Source organism: Rhinolophus ferrumequinum, chromosome 10, assembly GCF_004115265.2.
Source record: "Rhinolophus ferrumequinum isolate MPI-CBG mRhiFer1 chromosome 10, mRhiFer1_v1.p, whole genome shotgun sequence".
NCBI lineage: Eukaryota > Metazoa > Chordata > Mammalia > Chiroptera > Rhinolophidae > Rhinolophus > Rhinolophus ferrumequinum.
The window spans coordinates 56,166,079-56,182,034 of record NC_046293.1 but is presented as its reverse complement, the minus strand read 5'-3'; the positions used below and the strand labels follow the sequence as shown (position 1 = coordinate 56,182,034).

Sequence of the window (15,956 nt, the reverse complement as noted above, 5' to 3'; positions counted from 1 at the left end):
ATTCGGACAGGATCTAGCTCTGGTCAGGGCCCCAGCTGATATCCTCAGGAGGCCCAGTGATAGGGGAGGGGTTGGGGGCAAAAAACTAGGGAGAAAATGGAGCAAGGATGGAGTAAAAGGAAGTCTTGTAAAGCAGCCTCAAACATCAAAATATCCCCCCAATCTCAAAATCAATGTCCTACACGTCCCTGCTTTGAAAGATGAGGGTGAGGGGAGATGTTCAAGGATCCAGATCCGACCAGGGGAGAAAGGAGTTTCAAACCTTCTCTCAGAGAGTCAGGAGGAAGACACCTCAGCCTCAAAACTCACTTCAACTGTCGAGCTTGTCTGCTAACTGGTAATACACTGGCTCAAGGGGGTGTGTGGAAGGCGGAGGAAAGGAGGCAGTCCGCCTTCTCTGTCTGAGCCACATCTGCCTGGCGCTGCCCTCCTCACTACAAAATGTTCTTAATCTGAGCAGAGTCCTCAATAAACCCTCTTCCCATTCCACACTCCATCTGTTTCCCCATCCTCTCCAGTAGCGATCAAGCACACTCAATTCTGTCTACTCACGGCAAGTGACATTGCCCCCCAAAAAGAAGGGGATCTTGGGGTAGGTTCAAGAATAGCAGTGAAAGCAGAAGAAGTGGGGCAGGTCCTGAGGGCTGCTCCTCTGGAGGGAAAGCAACCAGGCCTCAGAGCAGCAGGAAGGAAGGTTAGACACTAAGTCAGGTAAACTGGGGCCAAGGGTTTTCTTCTCTGAAAGGAGGAAGTTCTGTCAGTGGGCTTGGGGTGCGAGGGCAGGGGTAGAGATAACGGAATCCCCTCGGCTACCTGGATAGCACTGGCCCTACGGATCTGTGCAATTCCCCTTTCTCACCCCAAACCTGGTGAGACCCATGATTCATATCTCCAGTCCCAAGGTAAGAACAGTAGTGTGTGTTTGGGGAGGGGTCCTTTCCCTGGGACTTCTGATACAGTTGGTTTGAGCTGGGGTTACAGCTGTGGACTGGGTGAAATTTGTAAGAAAGGGTAGAGACAGTTAAGGAGGACACGTTCAGTCTCCTTCTTCCATTTACCACCAACCAACTTGGTGTGGCAAATAGAACTGTTTTAGAATCCTGGGGGTGACGTGACTGGGTTCATCCCTGATTGGGCTGGGAAACTTTTCTGCTGCTCTCCACAGAGACTCACCCCCCCTTGCTTCTAACTCCATCCATCCTTCGACATGGGGTTCCTGGTGGTCTCTTTCTCTTTCTCTCTTAAATATTTTTACCTATCCTTCCTAGGAGCTGCTATACCCAAATCTCTCTGCCTCGATTTCCCCTCCCACCTCACAGGGTTGAAAACAAGAGGAAAGAAAGTGCAAAAGAGAGGAAGTCATGGGCAAAGGCTGGCTGTGAGGGCTGGTCTGGAGGATATTCAGGGCAGATCCTCTTTCCTCCTCTTGGGCAGATAATTAAGGTAGTAGGGGGCGGGGGGGAGGAGCAGACAGTCCCCCAGATGGCATAATTGAGGGCCAGTGAATACGCTGTTTTTCTGGACACAGCTACTTCTTGAACCCCTAACCTCCCTCCTGCAACCGAAGCAATTTGGGAGGAGGGAAAGAGAGGGAGAGATAATCTGGTTTCAGAGAAAAACTTTCCCAATCCCAACCTGGCAAAATTTAGAAGATGGAGGAGGGGTGCATGATGGTATTAGGCCATTTTCCCCCGGATGACAGAACTAAAATGACGGGAAGTGATGAGATCCCACTGCTTCTCAAATCAGGGGCCCAGCCCAGCCCAACCCTGTGTCCCCAGCTTGGGCAAGACTTGAACCAGTGACTCATAAGTAAGAGAAAAAATAGCTGACATAAAAAGGGGAGAAGGGGCACCCCATATCCCCAAAAGGACAGAGTTCTAGCCCAAACCTAACTACAGTATACAAAATATGTGTATATGAAGGCAGGAGGGGAAATGGTGGAGAGAAATACACATTTACCAAAGGAGCAGAGAATTGGGGGGTGGGAGCATAGCCATAACCCCCACCCACCCAACCTCCAACTCTCCTTCTAGTCCAAACTGTGATCAAGCCAGAAGTCAGGGAGAAAGCAGCCTTCCTCTACCCTCCCACCTCAGCATTCCAGACTATTCTCCAGTCCCCTTCCCCAGCGATGACATCTGACGTTTTTCATTTCACAGCTCCCAGGAATTAAGAAAAATTCAGTCACATAGCATCACTTGCTTTTTTTCTGCTCCCCAATACAGCCCTATCCAGGCTACTGACTGAGGCTCTGAGAGGGGGTAAGTGCCCACTTCGGAACCCAGGCGGGCAGCCATCTGGATCCTGGACCCAGGCCTCAAAGCCTGGTCTCCCAGGCCCCGATTCCACACCCAAGCAGGGGGCACTCTCCGTGGCCTTCCCTCTCTACCCACAGCCTTCTTGGGCCTGACTGCCCTCTGCCTAGCGGGTCACCCCTGACTTGGCTCTCCCTTTCAGATTTAGAGGCCACTGCAAAAGGCCCTCCACCCCCTTTTGGAGCCCTACATTGCAAATCCGGATTCCTTCACAATTCAGATGGGGGTGGAGGGGGGGAGGATGTAAGGGAGGTGGAGGCCCTCCCCGACCAGAGATAGGAAGAGAAGGCCTTTGGATCCCGGGATCAGAAAAAGGGGGAACCCTCCTCTCCATTCCCAGGCCTCTGGTCTTTGTTTGGGCTGGGGGGCCCCCCCGGAAGCATCATTTGCCCAGGGCCCTCATCCTCCAAATTGGACCCCCATCCCCACCCCCAGTTGGGCCGCTGCGGTGTCAGCTGGACTGGGATAACAAAAGGCACCCCCTCCCGCGCCTCCCTTCCCCATCCGAACGCAGGAGTGGGGGCTGGGGAGTGGGTGTCCCCAGGGGTCCAAGGGGGCCGCAGAATCTCACTCACCATCGATAGCGGCCGAGACCAGAGCTGAGAACAGGGACAGTAACAGCAGCTGCGGCGGGGTCAGCATGGTGTGGGCTGATGCAAGCAGCAGCCCCCTCCCCTCTGGTCTTGCTACTTCTCGCCGTCGCCCCCCCAATTGGGGGGTCCCCCTTTTTCCTCCTTTCCCCCTCCTCCTCTATTCTTATCCTAGCCCTCCGCAACGCGCACCAGGGGCGTGGGTGAAGAGGTAGAGTTCGGAGTCCCTTAGGGAAGGTCTGTTGATGGGGCTGCACCCCTTGCCCCCAAATCCAAACCCTTCACACCCCTGCTTTTCTCTTCGCTCCTCTATCCCCCTCCCTGGGCGAAGCTCAGAGCCCCATCTCCGGGCCGCCTCCGGCTGCAAAAATGCACAATTGGGAGGAGGCGGGGTGGGGGGTGGGGGGCGTGGACCGGGTGGGGGAGCCCTTGGAAGGGGCCTGATGGAGCTCTGGGGGCTCCCCTCGTTTCCGCCTCCTCAGTGCACGGGCCTGGAGCTCGCACCACAGTTCCCCGGACAGAGGTGCCGCGGGGCGGGCTGAGGTGGGGGAGAGGGAGGGGACGGGTAGAGGAAGGAGGGAGAGAAGGGGCGGGGAAAGAAAAAGGGAGGGGGGAAAGAGCTACGCGGCAGTCCTGTGAGTGCGCATGCGCAGATTTGGCGCGCTGCCCTGGGGAGGGGGCTGTCTGAGCAGCTACGAGATTTGGAGCTCTGGCCAGCGGTTCTGGAGTGGTGGGATCTGGGCGTCGCTAGCTGATTTGGGGCCAAGAGCGCCCTCTCCCCTAATTGGGACTTTCTTCCCCAGGCTGCAGATTGCTGAAGGGGCATGGGGGGATTGGGCAGTGGACAAGGAGAGCGGAGCGGCTTCTCTTTGAAACTGGGTGTCATGCCCTAGGATTTCAGGCGGGGTCTGGGGATCCAAGACCTGGGGATCCAAATCTGGGCCGAGGCCTGATTTCCACCGAGAACCTGGACTGTGCCTCGCCTGCCTGGGGTGGGGGCAGGGGCCGCCAGTCTGCAGGGAAGATACAGGGAAAGGCTGAGCTTTGATTTGGAGACTTCGTAAGACTGGGACGAGGACTGGGGCCTGCGGCGAAGGGGGGCGGGGTAGGGGAGGGGCCGCGAGGGCCCGCCCCCACCTCGCTCCAGGGCTCGGAGTAAACAGGGACACCCGCGGGGACACGCCGGAGCTTGTCTGCCCGCCTAGGACTTGGAGATGGAGCCCACCTTAGCGCCCGCCCCGCCCTGGTCGCCTGGCATCGGGCGCGGGAGGGGCAGTCTCTGGTTTGGAGGGAGGTGAGTCACCAGCGGGTGGGGTTGAGGAAGGGCCACCCCACTTCGCCCCAAGAGGTAGGGGCTCATTTATTATTTTTTCTTTGGTGTTTTGTTTTTTTATACCTTCTGACTGGCTTCTCACCAAGTCGAGGTTTTAGATTCCGAGCAAACAGGGATTTGGAATAAGATGAGGGACTCTGGACCGGAGTTCTAAGGAGATGTCTAATGAGTGCGGGACCTTTGTCCCGGCTCTGAGCCTGTACGGGAATGCTACTTTGAGTCCAGAAGGCGAGGCTGTTTCCAGAGCCCGGTGAATGTGCTTCTGGCCACTGCCCCCTTCTGGGCGGCGTTTTAAGGCTGTACCCTGGCTGTCTTTCTGGTGTCTGAAGTCAGAGTTCAGGGAGACAGCAGGCGACCTTGGCTGCCAGAAATTGACGGTTAGGCATGAGAGAGGGTTGCACCACGCTCTCCCTTTTAAAATTCTAGTCAAGGAAGGGCCCCAAGTCCTCACTCCTGTCAGTTCTGGCAGAAAGCAGAGCAGCATGGAGGACTTGTCAATTGATGGCAGTGAGGAGGAATCCAGAGGGAACCTGACCTTTCCCCCAAACCAGAGCTTCCTCTGGGCTCACTTTGCTCAGGGCCAAGGCCATCTGCCTGTAGTTTCCCAGGCTAGAAACCTCAGACTCTTTGCCAACTATATCCAGTCTTGCAAGGCTATGCTCAAGGTCTGTTATTTTTTTCCTTTGAAATAAAGCTCAGATTTCCTCCATTTTCCACTGCAGAATTTCTTCAGGCAGGGGTGGGACTTACTCATCCTTTTCTTCAACCATCATTGGCTAACACAGCGACAGGCACATGGCAGGGACGCTCTAAATGTTGTTAATGAATGCCTCCTAGGTTCCTTCCTCTCTCAGGACTCCCAATATTGTGGTCCAAGTGAAATCAGATTGAAACAGATTTCAGACAGCTTTGAAAGGAAAAAGCTAGCTGGATTGACCATATGAAACTTATGAAGGGGGAGTCTCATTTCTCTCCCTGCTAACTACCTTACACACAGTTGAATCTTCCTAAATCTGCTTTCCCTGTTTAGTCTCTTCCTGGCTGGTGAACCGCTACTGGGTGTCTGGAGATAACGGAATCAAATGCTAACTCTTCTCCCAGTCATGGCCATCCAAAATCTGACCTCAGACAGCATGTCAACACTTCTCACTTGCTACCTCCCAACCCTTACTAGCTCCTGAATGTGAATGTGTTTTTATTTTTATTAACTTTGTGTTATAAAAAGTAGTAATAATTAGTGGCTAAAAAAACTCAGAGTATAGGAAGGTACAGGGTGAAAAGTAAACTTGCTGTTCTCCACACCCATTCTTCAGTTCCACCCTCACAGTAACCACTACTGAGAGTTCCATGGTTCTCCTTCCAAAAGATTTTTTTTTAAATGATAAATATATATAAACATCCTTTAAAACCACAAATGAGCTCATACAATATATACTGTTCTGTAACTTGGTTTTTTCAATTAACCTGTCTTGATCCCTTTCCATAATGTACACACACATCTAGCTCACTCTTTATATTGGCTACTTGGAATCTCCACTATTTTTTGGGGTTGTTGGGCACTTAGGTTATTTCCAGTATGTAAACTGCTGAGGGTGTCTCTATAAGGTGAAAGATTGCATATTTCTACCTGAGCCTTTAATTATACTGTTCTCCCAGCTCCTCCCTACCCTCTTAAGAAAAGCTCTCCTGTTAATTCTCGCTCTGCCCATCTCTCCTGTTCCGAACTGGCACTCAAGATAGCCTCAGTGGGCGGCCGGTTAGCTAGGTTGGTTAGAGCACTGTGCTCTTAACAAAGTTGGCGATTTGATCCCCACATGGGCCACTGTGAGCTGCGCCCTCCACAACTAGACTAAAACAACTACTTGACTTGGAGCTGATGGGTCCTGGAAAAACACACTTAACTAAATAAAAAACTTGAAGAAAAAAAAAAGATAGCCTCAGTACCTAGACATTAGCACCTAATTTTGCCGGGTCTATGTCCACCACCAGACCATAAACTCCTTAAGGGCAGGGATGTCTATGTCTTTTACTTCTTTGGATCCACCCAGGGTTAGGAGCTTTCGATTAATGGTGAGGATGCTGGCAAGAGCATTAGGACTGGGAGGACCTGTGCTGGTTGAGGAGACAATCAAAATTAATTCCTGTCAAATGGGATGTGACTGTAAGCATCTTCTCCATATTTCTTCTATAGTAACTCATTATGCAATCCCTCTCTGTCTCCAGCTTCTTCTCCCACTTCTATTCTTAAGAAGCTTTTTCCATCTTCAAATCCTTGTATGGAGAATAGTGGGAAATCAAGGAAGATTTCTCTGCAATCCATAATCAGGATACCTAGGATGGTGACAGTGGCAAAGAAGTTGGTGTGGGAGAGGATATCTCCTTTTTTTTGGATCTCCCAGCAAATCATTAACCATCTCCTTTTCCTGTCTGAGAGTAACAGGCACTGGAATGGGGCATTAAGGGGCAGCTCTGGGACTGAATGGCAGGCCAGAGACTGACACCACCTAGTGGTCAACTAAAGAGGTGTAAATGGGAGGGTGTCTCTGACAGGTCTGATGGAAAGGTGGGAAGAGAACCAAGATTTATTGGGCACTTACCATGTACCAGGTCCACGCAATGGATTTTACATGAATTAGCTCACTTGAGTCTCATAACTACCTTGTGGAAAAGGTGTTATTTTCACTTTGTAGATATGGAAATAGAGACTCAGAGAGATTAAGGAATCTGTCCCAAATCACAATGCAGATTGGAGGCCAGTTTTCATAGACTGAATAAACATTTATTAGGTACCTCATATGTGCGAGGCACCTTGCTAGGCAGTAGGGACAAGAGGTAGAAATACGTAGTCTCAGCATTCAAGAAGCATACAGATCAGTGGGGCCGTACAACAAGATGATTGACAATTACAACACGGTACCTTAATGCCTACGATAAAGGCAAGCACAGAGGGCCATGGGAACCAGGGCAGGATACTTATTCCAGATAAGGGGGTCAAAGCAGACCAGGGTAAATGACGCCTGGCTACATATTGAAAGAAAAGAAGGAAATGACAAGCAATGACAGGAGAAAAGTGTGTTTTAGGCTGGCAGGCAGAGGCATGGAGGCATGAGGAAGTTTAAAACATTTGAGGAATAACTGATATGATATGACTGAAGTTTAAAGTACTTATTGGGGAGGGTAATGGATGAAGATCAGGGAGCCTAAATACAAAGGGTGATTTTAGCCACACTAAGAATTTAGATTTTTGTTTTCCTAGAAGCAGTGGGGAGCCAGGTGAAAAATTGAGGAAGTCCCTAATACATCAGCCAGAGAGCTGGAGAGGAAGAGGATTCCTCTAAGGAGGTATAATCAAGTATACTAATTGGTTTATCATATTGCCTTAGAGGATAGGGACAGAGAAAGCTGGGTCTGGAAACTTTGGCTCACATTAGAATGTTCTTAAAGTATTCAAATTTGGGCTGCACATTAGAGTCACCCAGGGAGTTTTTAAAATCCCAATGCTACATACTACTACTACTACTAATAATAACAACAACAACAATAATAAAATTAAAATTTAAAACCTCCAAACTGGAAGAGTTACACTACTTCAAGAGTTGTAAACTACAGTAATCAAGACAGTGTGGTACTGGCATAAGGATCAACAAACAGACTCATGGAACAGAACTGAGGGCTAGAAATAAACTCACACTTAAAGGTCATTTGATTTTGTCAAAGATATCAAAGCAATCCATTGGGGAAAGGACTGTCTTCAACAAATGGTGCTGGCACAACTGACTGTCCATATGGGAGAAGTAAGTGAACTTTGACCTCTACTTCACACTATATGCAAAAATTACTTCAAGATGGCTCAGAGGGTCGGCGGTGGCTCAGGCAGTTAGAGCTCCATGCTCCTAACTCCGAAGGCTGCTGGTTCGATTCCCACATGGGCTAGTGGGCTCTTAACCACAAGGTTGCCAGTTCAATTCCTCGAGTCCCTTGCGGTGCGCTTTGCCCCCTGCAACTAAGATTGAACACAGGCACCTTGAGCTGAGCTGCCTCCCGGATGGCTCAGTTGTTGGTTGCAGCATGTCCTCTCAACCACAAGGTTGCCGGTTCGACTCCCGCAAAGGATGGTGGGCTGTGTCCCCTGCAACTAGAAACGGCAACTGGACCTGGAGCTGAGCTGTGCCCTCCACAACTAAGACTGAAAGGACAACAACTTGACTTGGAAAAAAGTCCTGGAAGTACACACTGTTCCCCAATAAAGTCCTGTTCCCCTTCCCCCCAATAAAATCTTTAAAAAAATAATAAAAAAATGGCTCATAGATCTAAGCTATAAAAGCTAAAATTATAAAGCTTTTAGGTGAAAATACAGGATATCTTCATGACTTGGAGGTAGTCACAATTTTCTTAAGTCATATAAAGCAATAACCACAAAAGAAAAAAAATGATAAACATCGAAATTTAAAACACTTGTCAAAAGACACCGTTAAGAAAATAAACAAGTGGGGTGGTTGGTTAGCTCAGCTGGTTAGAGCGCAGTGTTCTTAACAACAAGGTTGCCGGTTCGATTCCCATATGGGCCACTGTGAGCTGCGCCCTCCACAACTAGATTGAAGCAACTACTTGACTTGGAGCTGATGGGTCCTGGAAAAACAGACTGAAAATAAATAAAAGTTAAAAAAAAGAAAAGAAACAAGTAAGCCATAAAGGTAAGTAAAATATTGATGTGATGAAGGACTGTTTCCAGATATATATAAAACTGCTATAACACAGTAATCGAAAGACAACCAAATTTAAAAAAAAAATGAACAAAAGATTTGAGCAGATACTTCACAAAAGAACATATGAATGGCCAATAAACATATGAAAAGTGTTCAATATCTTTAGTCATCAATAAAATGCAAATTAAGACCACAATGAGATAATTCTCCACACTCACTAAAATGGTTAAACTTTAAAAATTTGACAATGTCAAATGTTACTAAGAATGTAGAGCATCTGGAACTCACATTCTGTGTTGGGAATGTAAAATGTACTATCAATTTAGAACAACATGTAGGAGTTTCTTATAAAACTAAGCATATACCTACCCTATGACCCAGCAATTATACTTCTAGTTATTTATTCAAAAGAAATGAAAACATGCTCACACAAAGATTGGAAGAAAAATGTTCACAGCAGTTTTCTTCATAATAGGCCAAAACTGGCTACAGCCCAGGTGTCTATCATTTAAAAAAAGGATAAACAAATTGTATATCTCTACAAGGGGATACTACTTAGTAATAAAAATGGACAAACTATGGATACACACAACAACATGGATGAATCTCCAAACATGGTGAGTAAAAGAAGCCAGATATAAAAGCATGTCCTGTTTTATTCTGTTTATATGAATTCTCCAACAGACAAAACTCATCTACGATATAAAAAAAAATATCAGAACAGCAGCTCCCCTGAGGATGGGGCTGCGACCAGAATAGTGATCTATATCTTGACAGGGGTTTGGATGTCATACAACAACCAAGTTGTAGGGCAGGGATTTGAACCCAGGTGGCATGGCCTCCGAGGCCATGGTTTTAATCACCATATTACATTGCTTTGCTCCTCGGATGCTGCAGCCTTGGGTGTGGACGAGATGACTCAGGAAGAGTCACCTGAGAAGACAGGAGACTGAGAGAGAGGATTCAGAGAGGTAGAAGAAAGACCAGGAGAGAGGGGCCATGAAAACCAACAAGGGTAGAGCTGACTCAAGAGTGGCTAACAGTGTGGAATACTGCTGAGAGTCCAGCGAAAGAAGGGCAGAGACAGGCCATCATTCTCAACACGTAGGAGGGCATGTGTGACATGGGCCAGGACAGTTTCATTGGACTAGTGGAAGAGGGTACTGAGGAGGTGAGGGAGGAAAGACTGAGTGTGAATAACTTTCCCAAGGAATTTGGCTGCACAGGGGAAGAGAGAGAGAGGGAGAAGACAGTAATTAGAGTGCTAGTTAGAGGGCTGGAATTTCCTTGCCGAGGCTCAATCTTAACCACAGCTGGCTCTATCCAGAGATGCTTGGCTTTGCCCACCCACCAGGGCTGCTACTTGTCCTTCTGTGAGGCGAAGGTCTGTTGGCCACAGTAAACCTCTGACAGGCCCAGGGCTTCATTGGGAACCTTGAGATCAGCTGACCACCACCATTGCTCACATCCTGTCATCCTTGGCAGGCCTCAATGGGTGTCTACCCTTCTCCACTCAGCCCAGTGCTTCCTCTTCCTGACCACCCTTACACTGCTTCCCACCCTCGCCCTTGCACGAAGCCCTGGGCTCAGATTGTCTTTGCTCCTCTTTGCTTGTCTGAAACGTGGCTCTTCCCTGAGGATGCTCTTCCTTTAAAGAGATATCACTTATTTTTCCAAACGCACAAGAGAGGTAATAGTGGGAGCATGGGCAGTCAGCCTGCTCTGGGCTCTTCATTTCCTATAGTCAGTATGGCTCACTTAGGGATGCATCTAGCAGCAAGTAACAGAAGACCTGATTAAAGTAGACTGAACAATTTGGGAATCTAGAGCTGGTCCAAGGCTGGTTGATTCAATGAGAGTTTTCTACCTCTTTGAACCGCTAGTCTATCCTCAGTGGCTGATGGTATCTCTCCTCATGGTTGCAACACGGTTGCAGCTGTTCCAATCCTCGTGTATAGACTTGACATTGAAGAAGAACAAAATCTTTCCCAAGAGCCCCCTAAGGTCCTATTGGCCAGGGGAATGGAAATACTGTGATAGGCCTAGATCAATAAGATTCATTCCCTGAATGCATGGGAGGGAAACACCTGTACAAAATCCAGACTTTTTCAGCAAGGGAGAAAGGCTTGCTGCTATATAGGCACCATCAGTGCTTGCCCTGATAGTCATAAAAATTCCTCTTCCTTTGAGGGCCTGCTCTTTCACCTTCCATTGAGAAAATGCGTAGCGTGCAGCTTAAGGGCAGCAGTGCTCGCACCAAACTAACTGGATTCAAATCCCAGCTCAGTTGCCTTCCTTTTGGCCTTGGGTGGGTTACTTAACCGTTCCACACTGCAATTTCCTCATATGTAAAAATGAGGGCTATCAGCACTATCCAATAGAACTTTCTGTGATGATAGAAATATCCCATGTCTGTGCTAATATAGTAGCCATTGGCCATATGTGATTATCGTGCATTTGAAATGTGGCTCGTGCATCTGAGGAATTGAATTTTTAAATTAAAATTAAATAGCCACATATGGTTAGTAGCTACCATGTTAGATCCATAGTTCTATCTCATAGTATTGTTGCAGGATAAAATGTACAGGACTTAGATGTTTTTAAAGTAGGAATTGAAGTAACACATAAAGCCTCACTAGACGTTAGTTATTTTGCTGTCATCTACTGATGTCCTGGTCACTTGCCCACATTCCTTGAAGACTTTGACATCTGACTCACTGTCTCCCCGTGCACCCCAGGTCTTTTGCAAGCCAGATGGCTTCAATGTTCATGCAGGTACTCCAGCAGCACCCTGGCCTCTTGGTTCCTTGCCCTCCTCAACTCTGATGACTCACCTCCATGTTGCCACAGTCACTTACTCCAATAGCTACAACCTGTACCACACCCTGCCAGGAGAGCTGGACTGAAATCTCAGCCCCTTGTCTCTGAATACAACATTCCAGCCCCTAGCTTTTTCTCTCCCTCGCTCCCAAGAAGGCTGTTCGTTAGGCCTGTTGAGACTCCCAGTTCCTTAACTCTATTGTTTCTTTACGCATTGGCTCCTCATATCTTTACTTCTCCTCCTAACCAGACTTGATTCCATACTGCTTCACCTCTACTCCACCAAGTGGTCTCCTCCTCCATATGAACTGTTCTCCTGGCTTCAGACTTATACTTTAAGTCCATCCTCCATCCCTACTAAACATCATCATATTACTCACTTGCCCTAAATCCTCTAATGCTCCCCATTGCCAAACTACTACCTATATCCAGAGGTACCATGCTCCCACAGTATCCATGCTTTTGCACATGCTAGATCCTCTTCCTGGTTTAACGCTTCCCTTGTTCCTTGACTGAATAACTCTTATTTTTCCTTCAAGGTTCAGTTTGGGCATCACCTCCTCCAGGAAGACCTCCCTGATCTCCCCTATCCTCTACCTAGTTTAGGTTCCCCTCCTATATGCTTCCACGGTACCTTGTGCTTCACTAGAATGACAGCTCCCGTTATCCTGTAGTATCATTGTTAACTAATTGGATTCCCCCTCTCAGCTTTACGAGCCTGAGAACAGATATCCAACAAATTTTTGTTAAATTAACTGGGCATAGATTCTGGGCAGATTGGTTTTGTTTGCTTGCTACCAGTTTCATTTTGTTTTTTCAAAGATGGGAGGGATTTGAACATGTTTATATGCTGAGGGTAAAGAGTTATAATAATTAGAGAATGAGAGGTTGGAGATTTGGAGGATCCAGGGAACAATGAACAGAACAGTGCCTGGAGAAGCAGAAGGGAGGGGTCCTGAGCACAGGTGGAAGAACATACGTTGGGCAGGGGCAGGGACACAGACACCCTCTCTCTGAGCCTGAGGGAGGGCTCAGGTGATGATGAATATGTCTGTTGGTAGAGAGCAGGAAATTAGGAAGTTTCCAGCGGAGGGTCTCTCTTTAATCTAAGTGGTGAGCTAGTATTAAGATGGAAATCTGGGGACAATGGCAAAGGCCTGGGACACAGAACTGACTAGGGGTCCACCGCTGCTTCCTACACTTCTTCAGTGACCTTTTCCTTCTGTCCCTCAATCCTCCCCAAATCCCAGCCTGCTGCCCAGGGCTCCTGAACATGGCACCCACTCCTCTTGTCTGTGAAATGTACTGAACTCTTGCTATCAATCCATCACCAAGTTTAGTCCTTGTATAAGAGAGTGTATGTAAAACATTTAGCCCATTGCCAGATACACAGTAAACATTCAGTAAATGGTGGTCATTGTATTTACTAGCAAGAATGAATGTTGTCTTTTCTAGTTACACAGCAGTGTTTGCAGAATGATATGAGTCCCCGCCCTCCGGGAGCTTATGTTCTACTCAGAGAAGAAGGATATACCCATAAAATAATTAAAAAGCAATGCAAAGTGATTACATCCAAATGCGTTTTAAAAAATCTCAACCTGCACTAAAATGTATCTCTTACATCAAGACCTAGAACTCAGATACACATATAAAATTGAAACAAGTTTCATTAGACACTACCCATCCTTACTTTGTGTGATGCATACTGGTATTTTCTATTCTACTTGGTTTTAAAAAAGTGATGGTCAAGGTTCCCTATTACGGGTTGAAATGTGTCTCTTGAAAATTCACATATTATATATTGAATTCCTATGTCCCTCAAAAATTCATATTCATATGAGGTACCCCCAGTGCCTCCGGATATGACCTTGTTTGGAAATCGGGTCTTTACAGACGTAATCAAGTTAAAATGAGGTCATTAGGGTGTGCTCTAATCCAATCTGACTGGTGTCCTTAGAAAAAAAGAGGAAATTTGGAGACAGACCTGCATAGAGAGAACACCATATAAACATGAAGATGGTAGCTACAAACCAAGGAGAGAGGCCTGGAACAGATTCTCTTTCACAGCCCTCAGAAGGGACCTGCTCTGCCAATACCTTGATCTTGGACTTCTAGCCTCTAGAGCTGTGAGACAGTAAGTTTCTGTTGTTTAAGCCGTGCCGCTTGTGGTCCTCTGTTATGGCAGCCCTAGCAAACTAACACACTCACCAAATCGATTTTATGACTCAGTTGGCTTGCTGCAGTCCACAGACCCAAAAGTTCTTTTTTCCCATGTTTTCTCTCATGCAATCTTAATTGCCATTTGGTGGGATGGTAGGACCCAGAGGAGAGTGAAACAAGGAAAGCACTCATTCTCAGGATTGTGCAAGTAGGGGTGTCATGACTGAAAGTCTGGCCAACCCTGCAACTGCACGACCTGAAGATGAGTGCTTCCTTAAATTTTGCACCCTAGTCTAGGCTATGTAAAGAAGATGTAGTTATTGTCTCCATTTGAGGGTTTGACACAAAATGGAGTTAGACCCAAACCAGATTTTCCTCTAAATTCTGAGTTCTTTCCATGACATCACAGTGTCCCCACTGGTGCAATCAATTAGAGAGGATGACAAAAACTATTGTTTTCCTACTAGTATTTGTTCCTCATCTTCCTACCCCCAAAATGAAGCAAAGTTAGAGACTGCATTCACTCCTTCCCTCCTCTTGCCGAAGTTTGGGGGAACTTGGACCTTCTAAGACCCTTAGATGCTGGGACCTGAATTCAGCCACTGTCTGTGAATGTCTGCAGGCAGCATGAGCACCTGGGAGCACATGCAAACTGCATACACCGTGATCGATCCTAAGACAGATTCCCTGCTGGCCATCTCCACCCCTGCTCTCCCTCCTCTTCAATTCACTGCCTTTTAGACACAATAAACACATAAACACACATACCTCTAATAGGCTCTGTCTTTGTAGAGCTAATATCCCCGAACCCAGGGACCCCTACGTAGGATGGAAGCCCTGTTGCCTTCCTCATGTCTGGTTTATTCTGGGAAATCAAAATAGTGCCTAATGTTTAGTACCAGGCACTGTTCTAAGCCTTCATGTGTATTATCACATTTCACTCTCACAACCTTATTAGTTAAGACTATTATTTGTTCCATTTTACAGATGACAAAACTGAAGCACAGAGTAAATCACCCAGAGCTGTGCAGTTAGCAGTGTTGGCAGGATTTGAACCCAAACAGTTCTTAACTGGTACCCTGTTGACTGGCTGGGCCAGACACCCATGCACTCCTGAGCACACATGCCCGTCCACGTGGGGTGGGAGGGGAGGAGCTGGGGTCTGGGAATCAGTTCAGGCACCAGGGGGCAGCATAGGCCTAGCTTTGGCCCCTCAGCCCAGCCCTGTCAGGGTGAGAGCCGGGGTGGAAACCTCCTCCCACCTCCCAAGTTCCCCCAGAGCCCACCCTTTCCACACACCTTCTCTCAGGTTTGGGAGTGTGAAGGTCTCTCTGGGTCCCTTGGCCTCCTTCAGCTCCTCCTCTAGCAAAAGCTGCAGAAACCATCCACTAGTTATGATGGATGATGACTCAGAAGCTGAGCAAGCCTTGTGTACGTGTGTCTTCTTGTAACTGCATATGGCTCTGAGTGCTGACATGTCTATGAGCCTGCCCGCACGTGTGTAAGCATGTGTGTGTGTGTGTGTGTGTGTGTGTGTGTTCTTGTGGCCAGGAAAGTTGTGCATGTGTGTTCCTGGGTGTGTCTCACTCAGTGTTTACCCCAGAAACAGGAACTTCACTAAGGCTGTACAGCAGAGTCATAATCCAACTTGTCCCTGGGGAGTCTGCAGGCAGCAACTTCAGCTTGTGCCGGCTCCAACCGGGGTCTGAGGAATAGCAAGCACCCTGGGAGGAGGGGGCAGAGACGGTCAGTCTGAGGCACTCCTGGAGTCTTGCAGAATTCTGAGCTTGGGGACCCGCACTCCCTCCCCTCAGTGGTCACGCGACCTCTAAAGCTTTCTCTGCCAAGAAGGGAGGGGGACCTAGGCCTTAGGACGTCAAGCTTCCCGCTGCTTTTCAGGGTCCTCCACTGGAGGGAGCACAGAGCCCAAAGGGATTTGCTTTCCCAGAGGCCACGGGGAGCCCAGTCACTCCGGAGCCCAAATCCCAGGGGATCTTGCAAAAGTTTGAGTATGGGAGAGGCAGTATGG

General features: G+C 47.8%; 1 protein-coding gene across 3 annotated transcripts in view; it reads right to left on the bottom strand.

Moving 5' to 3' along the window:
- LRP1 (LDL receptor related protein 1) overlaps window positions 1-3,428 on the bottom strand; it is an 85,068-nt gene extending 81,640 nt beyond the window's left edge. For 2 of the 3 annotated variants that reach the window (XM_033117434.1, XM_033117436.1), the window contains exon 1: window positions 2,894-3,425. In XM_033117434.1, coding sequence (XP_032973325.1) covers window positions 2,894-2,960 — 67 coding nt within the window. In that variant the 5' untranslated portion in view covers window positions 2,961-3,425. Of the gene's footprint in view, window positions 1-2,893 lie in introns of all 3 variants that reach the window. The other variant, XM_033117435.1, reaches the window with a different exon arrangement.
- Window positions 3,429-15,956: the final 12,528 nt, after the last annotated feature.